At 35.8% G+C, this 18263-nt stretch overlaps 1 protein-coding gene across 3 annotated transcripts in view; it reads right to left on the bottom strand.

Moving 5' to 3' along the window:
- Positions 1-2450: 2450 nt before the first annotated feature.
- ppp1r13l (protein phosphatase 1, regulatory subunit 13 like) overlaps positions 2451-18263 on the bottom strand; it is a 55953-nt gene continuing 40140 nt past the window's right edge. For 2 of the 3 annotated variants that reach the window (XM_005173644.6, XM_005173643.6), the window contains exons 7-13: positions 16421-16790; positions 15135-15601; positions 14901-15038; positions 13882-14015; positions 9300-9466; positions 6741-6934; positions 2451-3345 (exon numbers count right to left, since the gene is read on the bottom strand). In XM_005173644.6, the coding sequence (XP_005173701.1) occupies positions 3310-3345; positions 6741-6934; positions 9300-9466; positions 13882-14015; positions 14901-15038; positions 15135-15601; positions 16421-16790 (1506 nt within the window). In that variant the 3' untranslated portion in view covers positions 2451-3309. 3 annotated transcript variants of the gene reach the window in all.

Genomic DNA, 18263 nt, shown 5'->3' with positions numbered 1-18263 from the left:
CTGTGTATATGTGTGTGTAATCAGTACTTGAGCAGCATCAGCTGTGAGTATGCAATCAGTCAGGATCAGGAACCGGTTATGTGTGTGTGTGTGTTGCATGACTGAATTTGTAGTCCATTTCAAGCAGGTTTGTAGTCCTATGCGTGTGTGAGTGTTTACCAGCGAACTCTGATGGTTAGATTGCTGGTGATCATGACAGTAACAATAAACAAATACACTGAAGAGTATTTTGAGCAAAAAATAACACAATAATAAAAATAATAATAATAAAAACACTAGTGCAATCTTACATACAGAAAATACAGGTCTACAATATGCTGACCAGAACTAGTATCCAGCACCAAGCTGGGAGTACGGTGTGGGAACTCAATCAGAAGGACTAGGGTCAAGCTGAAGAGTTTAGACGTAGAGCAGTGAAGACAAACCTAATTTTGTCTATTTTCATAAAAAGAAGAACATTTCTTATTTAAAAAGTGTGAGAAGGAGGGTACAGTCTCTTCCAGTTCAGAAGAATTAACCGCCTAGCCAGAAGGGTTAAGAAGGCTACAATTTCTAAAAAAACACTTTTTTTAATCTTTCTTATATTTTATTATTCTTATTTGTTTCGATTGATATATGATGTAATAAATTTGCATTTTAAAATAAGTTGACCATCTGACAAGCTAATCCAGCAAAAAAAGTGCTTCAAATACAGTATTTAAACCTCATAATTAATTAGAAAATAGGGCGGATAACAGCAAAAAAAAAAAAAAAGTCCTGAGTTTTGAGATATTCAGCTTTAAAGTTTTTTTACATTCCATCAACAGTAACAGTATTGACATATGGCAAAGTTACGATTAATGCCAACTCATAGTTGGTAAATGAACACATTATATTTTCTTTTGGTTTAGACAGCTGTTGTACAACTGTAATTTGGTCACTTTCTCATGTAAATTTTTTTTATTTTAACTGGAATTCTAGTGGCATGAATTTAAAACAAGAACTATACTTAACATTACTCATAACATTACTATATCTTTCCCATTGCAATGATTCTGATTGGTCCTCTTTGTGCATTCAGTGGGCTAAAATAAAAGCCTATACAACCAAGTTAAATGCTCTTTTTCTAGTTTCACTGTCTAAACTGGTCTCCTTTCTTCAGTTTCATTTTTAATCTTCTGTTGAACACAGTTCCCAGTACTGGGTTGCAGCTGGAAGGGCATTCACTGTGTAAAACATATGCTGGATAAGTTGGCGGTTCATTCTGCTGTGGCAACCCCTGATAAATAAAGTGACTAAGCTGAAGGAAAATTAATGAATGAACACAGAAGAATGTTTGAAACCAATTACTTTTTAAGTATTTGTTTTTCCTAAAATGGTCATATTTGAAAAAGTTAAAGGTTTCCAACATTCTTCAAAACATCTTTAAAATATCTTTTAAAATCCTTATATTGTGCTAAAAAAAACTCCAACTGGTTTGGAACAAGTCAGGGGTGAAAAAGTGAAAAAAGATGACAGGACTCTCCTTTTAAGAAAGAAGAGAATGAATAAAAATGTTGTCACAGAATATAAATAACTCATTTCGATTTCCACAAAAAACTGTAATGTTTTATAAAACTATTTAAACAGTACACGTTTTTTTATATTTATGTCATCGTGCACTGAGGACATCTGTGGCTGTTTTACAACACTTCTGTTCCATTCACGAGTACCCAGCTGCGACTATGATGGTGCGCAGTGATGTTTACTGAGACCATCGTTCTCTGAACACTGTATTCAGGAGAATAAAGCCCCTCGAGGGTTATGTAATCTTACCACAAGCATAACCACATTACAAACAACTAGAAAATGAAAAGCTTTTTAGTTGACACACCAGTAATTCCAGTGTAGGTGGATTTTATTTAAAGGTTTGACCATAATTATATCTGCTATGAGTATATTAAATTCGTGTACCACTATTAATGCCAGCATTCATCTTTGAGTGTAGTGGAATAAACGGTACTGATCCGATAGCAGGCTGATCTAAAGAATCCTCTGGAACTTCATTAACAAGATTAATTGCTAGCTTGCTTTGCCTTAATTAAACCTGAGTATTGTGTTTACTCATACACGGTCATATATTAATCATATATGCTTCAAATCATACATTCCCTGCCTCCTTTCCTGTTTTAAACTCATTAATCAAGCAGACGCCGTAATATTGAATTCATAACTGACCAAAGCGATGAGGAAAATTATGTTAATATATCATTTGCGATATATTAACTTAAAAAAAATACATACAATGCTGCTTTAGTGACCTCTAGAGGTCACGTGGGCATAGTGTTGTGGTCTGTGTGTGTTTGTGCTTTGCCCTCTGCTGGTGGTTTTCATGCACAAAAATGCCCCCAGATAAAGTACAAGCATATTCCGGTTTGCAAATAGCTTTATTAGCAATTATGTAAGTCCCTGTAAAGAGCACAACAAACCACAACTGTACAATTATTATTTATTTAATTCATTCTGAGCATTACAAAGAGAAACAATGCATCAGCGTCTTCTGAAAGTCACAGTCAACGGATTCAACAAGGAAAACAAAGCAAGCTCTCTCTCTCTTACACACACACATACCTCTAATACAAACTACCCTCACATCAAAGCAAATATTTAATACACAACCCACATAGAGAGGACACGGTTTTAAGAAGACATTTGCTCATATTCCATAAAGCACACTGTGAAAACAGAGACAGGAATAACCAGTTTATAAAGTTAAACAAAATAAAGAGTAACATTATCAAATACTGTAAATCATCTGAAGCGGATTAAGGACACCAGTCTCTCGAATCAATATCTAAAAAGCATTTGCGTATCAATGCAACATTATTGATTAGGAATCAGTAAACAGCTAGCATGCAAATGAAGAAACAAAAAGCAATACTGACATACTAATGAATTCCTTTCTGCGCAGTGCTGAAGAACTATAGTCAAGCCTTTCCGAACAAACTAATTCTGAGACTTTTATACGTTAATTATCTTGCTCATACAATGAAACTGAATGTCTAATAGGTAGCACACTCCAATGTAATGTTTAAATGACAGTTTTTCCAATAGTAAGGTTTATATAAACCTATCTGTCCACTACTCCCAGTGAATCGACTTGTCATGTTTGGCTACAAAGAAAACTGAACTGGAATTCAAAAAAACATTACTTCTACACTGTACATGTTTGAAATCCCATTATATTTGTTCATAATACAAAGTTTAAAATGAAGAAAGTTGAGAAAAGCTCCAACACATTCAAACACCAGTGAGTCTTGTGTTCAGATGACCTTTTTCAGATGGATGAATTCAGCAGAGAGTCTTGGGTCGCACTTTAGGAAAAAGCTGCATGAGAGAGAGAGAGAGAACAGCACAAATGAAAGACCTGCTAAACCTCATAGTGCAGTGCATGCTTGCAATAGTATGAATATTAGGACATAAATGACCTTTAAAACCTGGGTAAAAATTAGAGGAATGTATGAAAGACAAAAGGCTGCTGTGGCTTACCAGACAAACCACATTTATTTTAGACATTATAGGAAAAGAGAGGAGCATATACTTTGTATAACATTTCAAGAGTTTCAGCTGATGATTGATTTTCATAGATATATACACTAGATATCGGATAGCGACCCTGAGCATGCGTCAATATTGTATGCCGCCATATTTGTACAGTGCTCCCAGGAAAAGTGTCATTCAACCGCACAAAGACAGTGTTATTATGTGAAGATGCTGGACTTTAGTGCTGTCTACGGGTGTAGTAACGAGCAAACAAAGACAACAAAGCACAAAGGCAGAACATTTTTATTGGTAAGATTTAGTTTTTTACGTTTTTGTATGTTATGAACTTTAGTGCTAAACAGGTAACGTTAATGATGATAATACAGTCACTTACTGCATTCACCATAAGCCAAAGTAGCACCAACTCACACTAAACACTCGGCTTATGCTGGTTTTGTTGAATAAAATCAGCAAACAATGCAAAAGTAATATGAGATGTTGCGGTGCCAGAAACTTGTATTATTGTCTGCTAAAGAAGTGAGTCAATCATAACAGAGATTCATTCACAAACTAATCACTCTCTCCGTCAGTATGAAAGGTGAAAGCCGGAGAGGAGGTGTGTTTCAGGACATATTAGATCAAATTTTACAGGGAGGGTGGATAGTACATTTCCATACACACAAACACAAGGTTTTTGTAAGGAATGCCTGTGCGATTACTTATTCATTGATGTAGAAAAGTGATGTAAAATTATAAGTTTTGTAGTTAAAAAAATAAATTGCATACTGACAACAGGGAAAACTCCTGATCATAGATATATGTGTCTATGTGTAATTCTCTGGCTCTGGATGGCTACAATCTTCCACTGCAGCTTGGTCCCACATTCATTTCAAAGGAGCGCTACCCTGTACTAAAATGGCGGCTCTATTGACGCATTCCTTCTAATAGACAACAACATCTCATATATATATATATCTATGATTGATTATAAGCAAGCTTGGCATGCTGTCCCGGGAGAGAGCCCTGAGCTCAAAAGGTCCTTAAGCCCTGGGCTCCCTCCCGTTTGCAGTGCGAGAGGGGAGCTTTGAGCTCAGGTAGACCTTGACAACTCCCCCTTTTTGATAAGAGCTGATGTCTAAAATGATTGCTATGAAGGGATCTGCTGCTGCATGAGAGTTTTACTGTAGTGCCAAATTTAGATTGATTAATTCACTTGTAGTGCATGTTTTTGGAATGTGGGAGGAAACCGGAGAACCCGGTGGAAACCCACGCGAACATGGGAAGAAAATGCAAACTTCGCACAGTAACGACAGCCGGCCTGTTGAAGGACTAGAACCGGTGACGTTCTTGCTGTGAGGCAACAGTGCTAACCACTGGGCCACAGTGCCGCTCTATGAAGGGAAAGGTAGAGGAGTAGGGGTGGAAGGGGGGATTCTTCAAATTGAAGATGACTGTAGTGAGAAACCCTGGCTCTTTATACTGGGTTAGGAATCGTCTGATTGGTGGATCATACATAGTTAATGCAGTACCAGCCGTGTTCAATCATAATCACGTGATCCTCTCGAAATTAGTTTATGAATAAACTTCACTTATTAAAAAAATTAAGCACAAAGACTTTTGGTAATTATTCTAATGCAGTTATCTCACGAAAAATTTCAGAGCCACCTGGAGGGCCAATGGGTCCATTGATCCATGAAGCATTGCTCATACAAGAACTAATTATCAAACCTAGCAGTTTTCTTTTGGCAACACAACAAACTTGCATGACTTGCATGATAATATTTAAGCGAAAACTGCATATGAAACCAAGCAAAACACTCTGTGGCTACTGACGTAACATCTGTTCCCTGAGATCTTTGAGAGCACTGCATTTAATGCATATAGACGAGAACTCTTGTTTACTGAAGCCAGATTTGTTCCCATTTGTGTAAATGTAAAACAAAAGGCACTTTATCCTGTCAGAAATGGTGGGGCCAGCCTGCCTATCATAACATTCTTCACATTCATTTTAATGCCCCAACAATTATAGAATGTGTGCAGTTTGTAGCATTGCTAGCGGTGCAATGTTTCTTTATCTTAGGGAACCAAGGTTGCTTTAGTTCCCTTTTGAACATTGCTTTTGAAGCACTTCAGAAGGATCTTACAAATAAGCAAATACTAATTCCCAAACATAGTTGAGGACTGTTGTAATAATTGTAGGTATACAGATAAAACCCTAGGCTGTACGGCTTAGACAGTCAGATTATCAAATCTGGCAAATATAGTCACAGCAAGCCGGTGACCTACAAATATCATCAATAGAGAAAACACTGGACCATTCACTGGAGGACGCTATACTCCTGGTAGAGTGGGCTCTCAAAGGCATGAGTTAACTCAATAACATCATATACACAGTGGACAAATCACTGCTTATGACGGGTTTTTATTTTTCAAACACAACTAATTTTGTACCAAAATGAGCATAAAAAGTTAGGAAAGCAATCGAATGCTTGCATTATAACATTAGATCTGTGCATTTTTAAAGTGACATCTCTGTTATTTAATGTAATCAAAAAGAAAAAAATCTAAATAAATAATAGATCCATTCATTGCTCTTTAATCAGAATATGTAAGTTATACAGTCAAGAAATGGCTAAGGAGATTTGATAACTTAATTCTGTTTCATTTTAACAGCTAATAATTTAAATAAGCTGAAGTGTTTGCTAATTTATTTGCTGCTAATGTAAACTATTTATTTTTTCTTTTGTAAATTATAATAATAAAACATATTACTAACAATTTGATTGTTTATTTACAATAAAACAGCTCAAAATTAGCATATTTACGGTTGGGTCGAGGCAATATCTTATTATGGTGGGCATATCCCTTATTTTCACATCCCAATATTGACAGGTATGCATCAAGCACAGCACCTAAAAATTGGGGGGAAAATTGTACTAACATTTTTTGAAGACAAATTATCTCTAAAATCAGCAACAGGTAACAGTATTGTCAATATTCTGTGTCATAACTAAAGGATTCAACCTAAAAATGTCTTGGTGGACACAGACTTAAAATGACAAATTTCACTGTGCACATAGTGTGAATGTGAATAGTTCTTTAAGTCTATGAAAATGAAAGGCTGCTTGCTTTATTGTGACTTCCGTGTCAGCAATGCCTCATGCAAACAAAATTGAAAATACAAATTACTGTACATAATATTACCAACGGCCATTTTCTTGTAAATGGCCTCTTCTTACCCCAAAGTAGTTGTTTGGTACGAAGCCCTCTCTGCCGCACAGTGAAGCCCACCACCAGCCCTCTCCCTCGGGTTTCTGCAGAATGGTGACCATGTCTCCTTCTTTGAAGCTGAGTTCATCAGGAGCCTGGGCAGGATATCCCCACAGCGCATACACCACCCCACTGTTCTCTACGCCCATTGCTTCCTCCACACCTAAACAATAGCACAGACATCATGGTGACTACAGAAAAGTAAACTGCTGTAAATATTCACTGGGACAATTTATTAGGTGCTCCTTGCCAGCACAAGATTGAACCATGCATTTGACTTTAGAAAGGTTTTTATTTTTATTATTATTATTATTTTGGTTAAAAAAGGCCTTGCTACATTCCTCTGAGATTTTGGCATATACTGATAGATTTGTGTGGTGCAAATCTCCCATTTCACCACATCTCAAAGGTGGTCTTTTGGACTGAGATCAGATAAAGTTAAAGTCAGAATTATTAGCCCCACTAAGTTATTAGCCCCTTTGATTATTTTTTTACCCAATTTATGTTTAACGGAGTGAAGATTTTTTCAACACATTTCTAAATATAATAGTTTTAATAACTCATCTCTAATAACTGATTTATGTTATCTTTGCCATGATGACAGTAAATAATATTTGACTAATTTTTTTTACGACACTTCTATACAGCTTAAAGTAGCATTTAAAAGCTTAACTATAATAAATGCTTTTATTCTGACCAAAGTAAAAACTAATAAGACTTTCTCCAGAAGGAAAATATTATCAGACACACTGTGAAAACTTCCTTGCTCTGTTAAACATCAATTGGGAAATATTAAAAAAAGAAACTTCAACTGTATATATATATATATATATATATATATATATATATATATATATATATATATATATATATATATATATATATATATATATATATATTTTACTACTAATACGACTACTATTTACTGTGTTTGCTTTGCTTGTTTAATATATGAGAATGTTCTTTTTATTGTAAACTTTAAAAATACTTTGGAAATACATTTGTCATGCCAATAAAGCAATTATTAAATTGAATTGAATTGAATTGAATTGAGAAAGAGAGAGAGAGAGAGAGATCACCGCTCGTTCTTCTGCTTGTTATTTTTGTGTATTTTGAACTTGAACTCGCCAAATATAAAGATATGTGGGACTGTTATTAAATGTGTTGAGGCTTGTCTTCTCATCACTCATGCTTCACCTCTCATTGGTAGATTTTAAATACTTTGACAGACATTTTACAGTGAGAGGAACATCTGCACCTTGTCTACTGACGTCAATACAGCTATGTTGACTGCAGCAGTCGATTAATAAAATCCTACAGTGGCTGTAGATGACTTTACTCTTTATTAAGTGTCGCTTGTAGCAAATCCAATGACGCTGGTAGTGATGATACTCTTTAGCCAATTAGTATCTGCAGTGTTTACACATGACACTATAGTAATTGTAGCAATTGCCTTTCTTTCAACTCAACCCGGTTCATCACTCTGACATAGACAAGCTTTTTAACCTCACAGAACTCACAATTGGATATTCTAATTGGAAATCAAAATATATTTTCCCTTTTTGGATAATTCAATCATTGTGCGTGAAAATTCCAGCAGATCAGAAGCTTCTGAAATTCTCCTACAAATAACTCTGTCACATTCAGAGAGACTTAAATTGCATTCTTTCCTCTCCATACTGATGCTTGGTTTGAACTTCAGCAGACATTTTGACAACATCAGCATGATTAAATTAATTAAGTTGCTATCATGTAATTGGCTGATTACTTGTTTGTAATAACAAGCAGTTGAACTGGTGTACCTAACAAATTGGTCGATGAATAGGCCCACACAGAATCTGCATGTGCAGATTTTTAGCCCATCATTAAGTCTTATGTTTTAACTTGTGTAAATGTGTGTAAATTTATATTTATTCAGTTTTTAAATTAATTTCACTAATATTTTGTGATATAATAATAGTAATGTTAAAATGTTCATATGTTTTTTTTACAGTACAGTTTGTAAAGTAACATTTTCTGGCTTTTAGTAGAGATATTATAGGTCTTTGTTTACCAAATAAGTCGATCTAATTGAATTTGCATTGTAAACGTTAAATAAAAGTAAAAAATATGCCATTTTTTAGTTCATATATTAAGTTTTTAGTTCTACATTAAATCTACAGGTTTTTTTATTTTACAAAATTTTGTGCAGAAATAGCAAAAAATGTCCACACATTCTGTCTGTCCATACCAATGAGTGTACAGATTAGTGTGTTCAAATTACTCAGTGTTTGTGAATAAATCAAGGTGTTTTACATGTCATCTCCACCCAGTAGTTATGTATTAGCTGATTAGTACTGACCGTTGTTTCCAACCCATTTGAGTACATGTACTATTAACTCAGGAATGTACAGCTCATCTTGACATGCTAAATATAACCCTGGGAGTTAATGCAAATGGGCGTCATGCCTGTAAAAACTTGTGTCATACGGTTTAAATCTGTACACAATTCAGGTCTGCTTTCATTTACTTGACTGCATTATCCTCACCTCTTAATAAGCTCTCACACTCTTCATATCCTGGAGCGTACGGGTCACACTTCTGGGACGCTGTGGCCCCATCGCTGTCTGTTATGGCCATTACTGCTGCTCCGTTCCTCACCAGAAACTCAGACATCTGCCGGTCATTACAGGACGCAGCACAGTGCAAGGGTGTCCTGTTAATGAGATGGGAGAAGGGATGGGTCATTTACTGTATGGATGATTTTTCACTTTGAACAAATCTTGTGACTTAGGAAACAACGAGTTGTCAATGCAACTCCTAGTGCAACTCAACATCCTATAGGGTTTGTGCAAGAAATAGAAGTGATCCATATTTTGAGTCATTTGAGGGTTTAATTTATTTGTTCATCTTATGACAACAAACCCATAGGTTTAGCCTATGCAGTCTGAGCCAGAATGAGAAATAGTTAGTTCACATTGATTGGTGATTTGTTCTTTGGTTAAAGAAATTAATAAATCATTTTGAATCTTCCTTACAGTTGTATTACTACAATGATAGTTACTCTTAAAGGCTGATTCATATGTTTGCCGTTCAGTGTATGCGGATGGTCAAGCTCTTTGTGGAAACTTTTGTTTTTTCATTTAAAACATGATTAAAGTTGTTGCATTTCCATCGGTTTCCACTTCTGAATGATGCCTCAAGCCTCATTCACACTATGAGTGACTCGCAGCAGCAAAGCGACAAGCAACCGTTCATTTCAACTAGGGATGCACTGATCCTGATTTTTGGATCGGATATCGGTTCGATATTGCAGCTGGTACTGATCCAAATCAGATCTTGCGCTAGTGCTTTATTCTGTGTAATTTATAAGCCAACAAAAGCTACGAAGGAAGCCAATTATAAGGCGCTAGAAAAGTGTCATGTAGGCCTACTATATCCTAAATACTTTAAAGCCATTCTTATGTACAGTTGAATATTCTGCTGCTTAAATTCATGTTCAGTTCAGTGCTTCTCTCCGCTGTGCCTGTCAGTTATCTTCCATTCATTCATTTATTTTCTTTTCGGCTTAGTCCCTTTATTAATCTGGGGTCACCACATCGGAGTAAACCGCCAACTTATCCAGCTAGGTTTTACACAGCGGATGCCCTTCCAGCCGCAACCCATCTCTGGAAAACATCCACACACACTCATACACTACGGATAATTTAGCCTACCCAATTTACCTGTACCGCATGTCTTTGGATTGTGGGGGAAACCGGAGAACCCACGAGAACGCAGGGAAAACTTCACACAAAAACGGCAACTGACCCAGCCAAGGCTCGAACCAGCGACCTTCTTGCTGTGAGGCGACAGCACTACCTACTGCACCACTGCATCTATCCTCTATTCATTTACAATTCAAACTGCGTGTCACATTCATGACAACTCGAAAAACTTTCTCCAAGACTATTTGTTCCTGTTAGTTATAATAATCAGAAGTGCATTTAGTTTTGCATTAAATGGGTTCATTTTGACCTGCAACATGGAGTTCATTGCGGTTTCTAAATCATGTTGCCCTGTGTATGTTAAATCAGCAGATCGTAATTGCAACACTGGGGTAGAAAGGGTTCTCTTGTGTGTGTTTTTTACACACAAAGTAGGCCTACCTGAAATTATAAATGAGAAAAGGCTCAATAATACATTGGACAGATCCTCAACAAAGTGATTTTTTCCCTTTGTGCTGCTGTTTTGGAAGTGACTGCAGATTCCGGAGGGCTGCGCGGTGTGTCTTGGAAATCATCAAGTGCTTCATTCATGCACCGGCTACATAGATGGGACATGCGCCGCTCTGTAAGATTATTCTCGCAATGAGTTTCTGTTCTCTCATCTTTGTGACTGAGTTTATTCTTACGAGGGGGATACTTTAAGTGGTGTGAATAGTTTGTAAAGCCTGGCTCATTGTGATCAAAGTAGTTGATTAAATTAATAAAAGTGAAACTGACGGGCACAATATGGATTGTCATTAACAAAAAATTATTTCGCCTAATATAGACTATTCTAAAATTGTAAATATTTTACTGTAATTTTAATTGTATTAATAGTTTATTTAACATACCTGTTTGTCAGTTTGTGTGCTGAATTAAGTTTTGAACTTCACTTCAAATATTCTTGTATATTTTGTAATTAATTGACCAACAAAAATACATTAAAATAACCAACAAATTATACCAATCAAAATTCATTTCAAAAATATATTTTTCAGACAAAAATAATTTTTCAGAAATGCTTCCAGTTTCCCCGACTCACTCACGGCGAGTTTAGGCGAGGGAATGCTTATTAAGTAAAACTGTACTCGGGCAGTTTAGTTTAGTCTGCTTTAAACCTGCATAAATTTATAGGGCTTTGCTAGAAGGCTAATTATTTTACCAACAATTAGGGTCAATAGTGGTTGCCTATTACAGATTTAAAAAAAAAAAAATCTTAATCTTAATATTAAAAAAGGAAACATAATCTGTACCACAACAGATCAATGTCATAACAAATGCTCAAATAATGTAGCCTAGTCTACAACAAGCATCATGTTTTAAATTAAATTGAGTTGTCTGTCATATACAGTTGGCCTATAGGTCTGTTATTTTTACTGAAGAAGATATAATATTTGAGTTTATCCCCAAAACTATAGAAACTGTACAATGTAAAAAAAAAAAAAAAAAAAAAAAAATACGCACAGTATCGGGATCGGATTTGTATCGGTTGATACTCAGAATTTTTGTATCGGAATCGGTTCCAAAAAAATGGTACCAGTGCATCCCAAATTTCAACGGAGAGCGAGATACTTCCGGCGACCTCTGTCAATGCAAGCAACAGTGACCATTGGCGACCAGGTGGGCGTGTCAAGTGACACAACAAAGTTGAGAATCCTTCAACCTTATCCAAATGAACAGCGACTTTCTTGAGCAACAGTCACCAGTACCAGAAGAGGTCACGTGATCCTCTCTCAGCTCGCTCAGAGGCCGATTGTATTCTCTGTGCTGTAGACCTACACAGACCTGCGTTGCAGCAGATCGCCACCCAGAGCGACAGACAGCTACACAGTTGCTGCTAGTGTGAATGAGGCATAAAGTTGAAGGATTCTTAGATTTGTGGCATCGCTCGACATGCCCACCTGGTTGCCAGCGGTTGCTGTCGCTCGCATTGACAGGGGTCGCCGGAAGTCGCTCACTCTGTTGAAATGAACAGTCGCTTGCCGATGCGAGTCGCTCGTAGTGTAAATGAGGCTTGACCGAGTTTGAGCTACTTGTACAGTAAGGTAGAATTACAAATATTTCCTTTGTAAACAAAACACCCATGAAGAAACTCGACACAGAGGAACATACAACCCCACTGTCTGCTAACATTTCATAAGTGTTATTGCAGAACAACTCAACAGAGAACAGTATATAATGCATGACTATGCGCAAGATATGCACTGTGGGTAACGTCGATCACTTGGCTCAGAAGAATAATTCAGCATTTACGGTTATGTGATGCATTTCTGGTCTCAAACTTTATCATTTGTGACTTCCAAAAATACTTAAAATTGAATGTTAGGCTTTCTTTTTCTCCTTAATCCTACATAATCGTTGATCCAGCCAACATTCAGAGCAGATGGTTGCTGTGGGCATTAATGACTCAAGAGTGTTAGACGGATTTCTGCAAAGAGCCCAGTGACAGACGAGTCTCCAGACCTGCCCTGCATGTGACCTACTCGGACCCACTCTGCCCAAGATTTTTGGCCAAAGGAGAACTGGTCACTCCTGCTGAGCCTGGTTTCTTCCAAGGTTTGTTCTTCACTTCTGTCAGTCAGTGTTTTGGTTCCTTGCCACTGTTGCCTCTTGGTTGGTGCTGGTTGAGCTCCTCTTATATAAATTATACAGAACTGAACTTCAACAGAAACATTTATACTAAACTGAACCAGTTTTAATTTACTAGAACTACACCAGCATGCTACCACTACTCTCTTACCTGCCTAACTTGCTGAAATGTTCCACAATTTGAAATATATAAAGGCTTTTGTTCTTTTCTTCATCTATGTTAAGCTGCTTTGACATGATCTACATTGAAAAAAAGTGCTATAGAAATAAAGATGAATTGAAAATGTTTTCTAAAATACTTTTCTAACATTTAATGAACGTGTGATTTTCTGTCATGATCGCTTTTCCATTACAGTGAATGTGGTAATAAAGAGTTTTTAACTTTATCCACAGGACAGAGATTAACTACTCCTTAATGGGGCTGTCACATGATGAACACATATCACAAACCTGAAAACTTGAACTAATTGCTTCTATTTACAGGCTTAATTGCTTCAGTTTACAGCTTACAGGCATGAGACATCACAAATTAACAAACAAACAATTTAAAGAATTACCTTATGAACTATGTGTTGGGGAATGAACACATAAAATGTTAATTATATTCTGTTGAAATGAACGCAACAAATGCTATTTGATTTAATAAGATTTGCTCTTTTTGATGAATGATTGTCAAATGTCAGGGTTAGTAAAATTATTCAAACTTCCTATTAATAGATGACAGTAATATATACTTCACATACGCATGGACATATATAAGCATGTATACATACATTTGTTAAATTGATCATCTTACCAGCCATGGCTGTCTGGAGCACTAACATTAGCACCAATTCGCACAAGGAACTCCACCACTGGGAAGTGTCCGCCACAGATGGCATTGTGCAGAGCAGTGATGCCTTCATCATTAGACTGGCTTGGGTCACTCATCTATACAAGACAGACAAGTGCAAAAGAATTTGACAGCATTACAAACCATAGTACAGAAGGAGCTGCCCTTTGACTACCTGAGTACCGGCAATTTCTATTGACTTTACTTCAGTATTGTGAAGGACAGTACTTCCAACCTAAACTAAATGTTGAACATATTACATATTTATTTTGTTAAAATGCAAGCTGACAAACTGTCACAAACCACCAAAGGAATGGCATTCCGGAGCTGAAGTAAATATTCAGATTTTGGTTAGAGATCACCCAGACAATATTCCTATAGTGGATTAATATTCATATTAATTATTCATCCCAAGAAAAACAAATGTAACCTAACAAGCAGAAAAAAAAATTTGTCATTTCTGATTTTATCATGACTTTGATAATATTTATTGAAATAATTATTTATTTATTTATTATTTTTATTATTTTTATTATTATTATTATTATTATTATTATTATTATTATTATAAACGTATAACATTTACAGGGATAGTTTACCCAAAAATTAAATAAAGTTCTTAGTAGGAAAAACAAATACGAAGGTCATTGGTTACAGGTTTCCAACATTCTTCAAAATATCTTCTGTTTTCATAAAAAAATGTTTCATTGTGTTGAAGATGAGTAAACTATCCATTAGATTTTTTAATATGATTTGATTTTCAATATTAGTTTTACATATTTTAAAAGTATTTTTATTGTAAAACAAACCATAATTAATATTCCGAAGCAGTAGTATATCTTCGAGCTGATATGAACGCCACAGCATTTTCTGATTTGCTTCATAGTTTTCATTCCTTTTTTGGTTCTCTGAAAACTTTTGATTTCTTGGGAAATGAGGGTTACTAAAACTCATGTTTCTAAAGTATGTAGAGAGAAACACACCTTCTGTGCAGCCCTCTGTACAGTCTCCAACTCTCCGACCAAAGCCCCATCCAACATCAGAATCAGTGGGCTCAAGTGAGCTCTACGGCTGGCAGATTTATTGGCTTTTTTGCCCTTCCGTAAGATAGAGTGAACACCCTGTAGGAGCAGATAAGATCGAAAAGCAGATTCAAATCAAATATCCTGTTAACCTTCAGCTGTGTCTGAGCAATATGTTATCTGTCCGCCCCTCACCTTTTGTTCAGATGAGATGGTCTCTGTGACTCTTACTGGAACTACAGATATAGGAGATTTTGAGCTCTCTTCTCCATCAGAAGAGCTGCTGTTTTCAGCTGCTGGTTCTTCCCTGATGCGAACAGCCGTCCTGCGAAACATTTTATTGATAATCTGCTTGTAATAGTTGGGCTGGGAAACTGGGATGTTTGGTAGTGGCTGAGAAACATCGAGTGAGCTGCGCTTTTTTAGAGCTCTGGGGAACTCAGCTCGGATGCGCATCAGTTCGTCGAGATCGGTGTCCAGATCTGCCTGCGGGGCCATGACGGGCTGCAGGCGTGTGGGGCTGAGGGGGCGAGGAATCTCTGGGTCCTCCACTTTTGACTCTTCTTCTGGTTTCATGCCTTGGTCAATCAAACTCACAGGGCCTACAGTTTTGCTCGAGTCTAGTTTCTCGAGCTCAGCATCAACCTCTGTGGGATGGAGTACTGTTTATAAGAAGGAAAATAAAGGTAAAACATGTGCAAATGTATATGGGTCTAAGAAAAAAAATAAATAAATAAAAATTAAATTAAATTAAATTAAATTAAATTAAATTAAATTAAATTAAATTAAATTAAATTAAATTAAATTAAATTAAATTAAAGTAAAGTAAATGTAACTGGATGTACCAAGCTTGCAGAAATGCAGTCTTTGTTATTGCATTAAATATTATTGTATTAAATTGTGCTATTAAAAAAAATGCTTCCATGCATTAAAAGCTTTTCTTTTAATAAATCACAAATAAATGTACAATCATTTAATGATTAACAAATATAAAATGGCATTAGATATTTAGTCACTTTGGTTTACAATTTCAACCACATTATACAACTCTGTGATATAATTTTCTGTTTTTTATTAATGTTGATTCAATTATATGATTATGAATTTGCACACAGTATTTCAAATGCACATATATATATATATATATATATATATATATATATATATATATATATATATATATATATATATATATATATATATATATATATATATATATATATATATATATATATACATATACACACATTTTTTTTTTACTTCAACTAATAGTTTATTTGGCTAAAAAACTTGTCAAAATAAAAAAAGGTTTTATTTAAATCATTAAAAGGCTACCTTTGACAAAATATATGTCGTTTAATCCAAGTGAACTGCATTTATGTATTTGTTGAACAAAACAATAGATTCCGAAAAAGTGTTACATCATTGACTCATTTACAAGTACTCATGGACCCTCTCATGTCAACAAGTTGAGGAGGTACCTTCTCCATAGTAGGCAGGATGTTTTTGAGTTTGCTGACGTTGAGGTGTTTGGTTTTGCCACATATAATCTTGGGGCAGAGGAAGATGGTGGTAAACTCCCTGCTGTGGCTCTCCTATCGGGCCAGGGACGTATCTGTTCACAGCTTCAGGATAGTAGTGGGGATTCTGGAGTCTTAAGATGACAGAAAGGGGGATTGGCCTGTGCCGAGGAGCTCCAGAGCTGACAGGAGGAACGGAGATCCGGGAACTGATTGACGGATTGCTGTAAGGTGTGCTGCTGCCTGAGGAGAGATCAGGGGGAACTGAGATACGAGCATTCCTTGGAAGCGAACTGTGGTGGTATGGTGGAAATGATTGTGTCACAGTTTCCTATTGGCAAAGACAGAGAAAGATGGTGTGAGAATTAGAAAATGGAGAATGCCCTTTTGTTTTTGGTGCACTTTCATAGTTGGATCTGTTAGTAAGTGATTTCACAATACAGATGTAACATACCAGTCATAGCAATAAAGAACATTTAAATTGTAACAAGACAAAAAAAAAAGGGAAACTTAAGACGGAACTTTGTTTGTTCAAAAGTTTGCAGTTTAAAACAGCTTGGTAAACGACTTCAAACTACCAATGGTCTGTTATGATGATTACAAAATAGGTAGATGTGGCTCTGTGGCTCCACCTTTTTTTGAAATGGAAATCTTTTCGGGCTCATTACTTCTGTTCGGATGAGAGTAAAAACAAGAGCACATAGTAGCAACTGAAGTTGTGGATGTAGATACTGTTATTTTATATGCTTTTTAAAGAAATCTATTGTATAGACTGCTATTTAAATAAATGTGAAATGACTTTATTTGCTGAATATCCACATTTCAGATATTTTCTGAACTGCAGAGTAAGAACGAGTCGATCAGATATTTATTATATTTAACAAATAATGAATCTTCTTCCAAAAAGCAAATTAAAGGGTTAGTTTACCCAAATTTGAACTTTACATATCATTCACTTGTCACAAACCTGTTTGAGTTTCTTTCTTCTGTTACACAAAAAAGAAGATACTTTGAAAAATGCTAAAAACCAGTAACCGGTGTTTTTCCTACTATGAAAGTCAATGGTTACAGGCTTCCAATCTTTTTCAAAATAACTTATTTTGTATTTTCGCGAGAACACTGTGTTTGTAGCGCTCAATCAGCTGATGACGTTTATCTTGGATGTGTATATAGTTTCAGACAAAGAAAATCATGAGCACGCATCCAGCGGGATTAGATCAGTGTGCAGAACTTGTGAATGCGCACCATATACTGACACTGGGAAGAAGAAATGGTTGAATAAAGTCATTTTTATGACCACACAAAAGTATTTTGTAGCATGATAATATTCCAATTGAACCACTGAAGGCAGGTGGCTTATTTTAAGGATGTTTTTGGTACCTTTCTGCATTTCAACTCTTGGGAACCTTACTGTCTATGGAGAATGAGAGCTCGGTTGCTTCTTTTGCTCATATCTAGAGTTCCTAATAAAGACAGTTTTTGCAACTTGTAAGTTTTTAACCTACAAGTTGATGGACACTTGTTACTGAGAACTCAAGTAAATGCTTTTTAACTTGTCCATGTTTCTCTTTCAGTAAATTAAATAACTAATGGTATCAGTTAAACGATTAAAAAAAATGTATATATATATATATTTTTTTTTTATTTGGCTGCATAAATATGCAACACATATTTGTTAACTCGCGGGACAGTAACACGAGCAACCACACGTGCCTACAGACATATTTTGCCAAAGAAACAAAATAAGAGAAGAATATTGCTGGTCACAGTTTGACACAGACGAGCTGAACCAGCTGATCCACAT

Source organism: Danio rerio, chromosome 18, assembly GCF_049306965.1.
Source record: "Danio rerio strain Tuebingen ecotype United States chromosome 18, GRCz12tu, whole genome shotgun sequence".
Taxonomy (NCBI): domain Eukaryota; kingdom Metazoa; phylum Chordata; class Actinopteri; order Cypriniformes; family Danionidae; genus Danio; species Danio rerio.
Note: the sequence above shows the minus strand (reverse complement) of the source record. Positions and strands in the feature narration are given on the sequence as shown.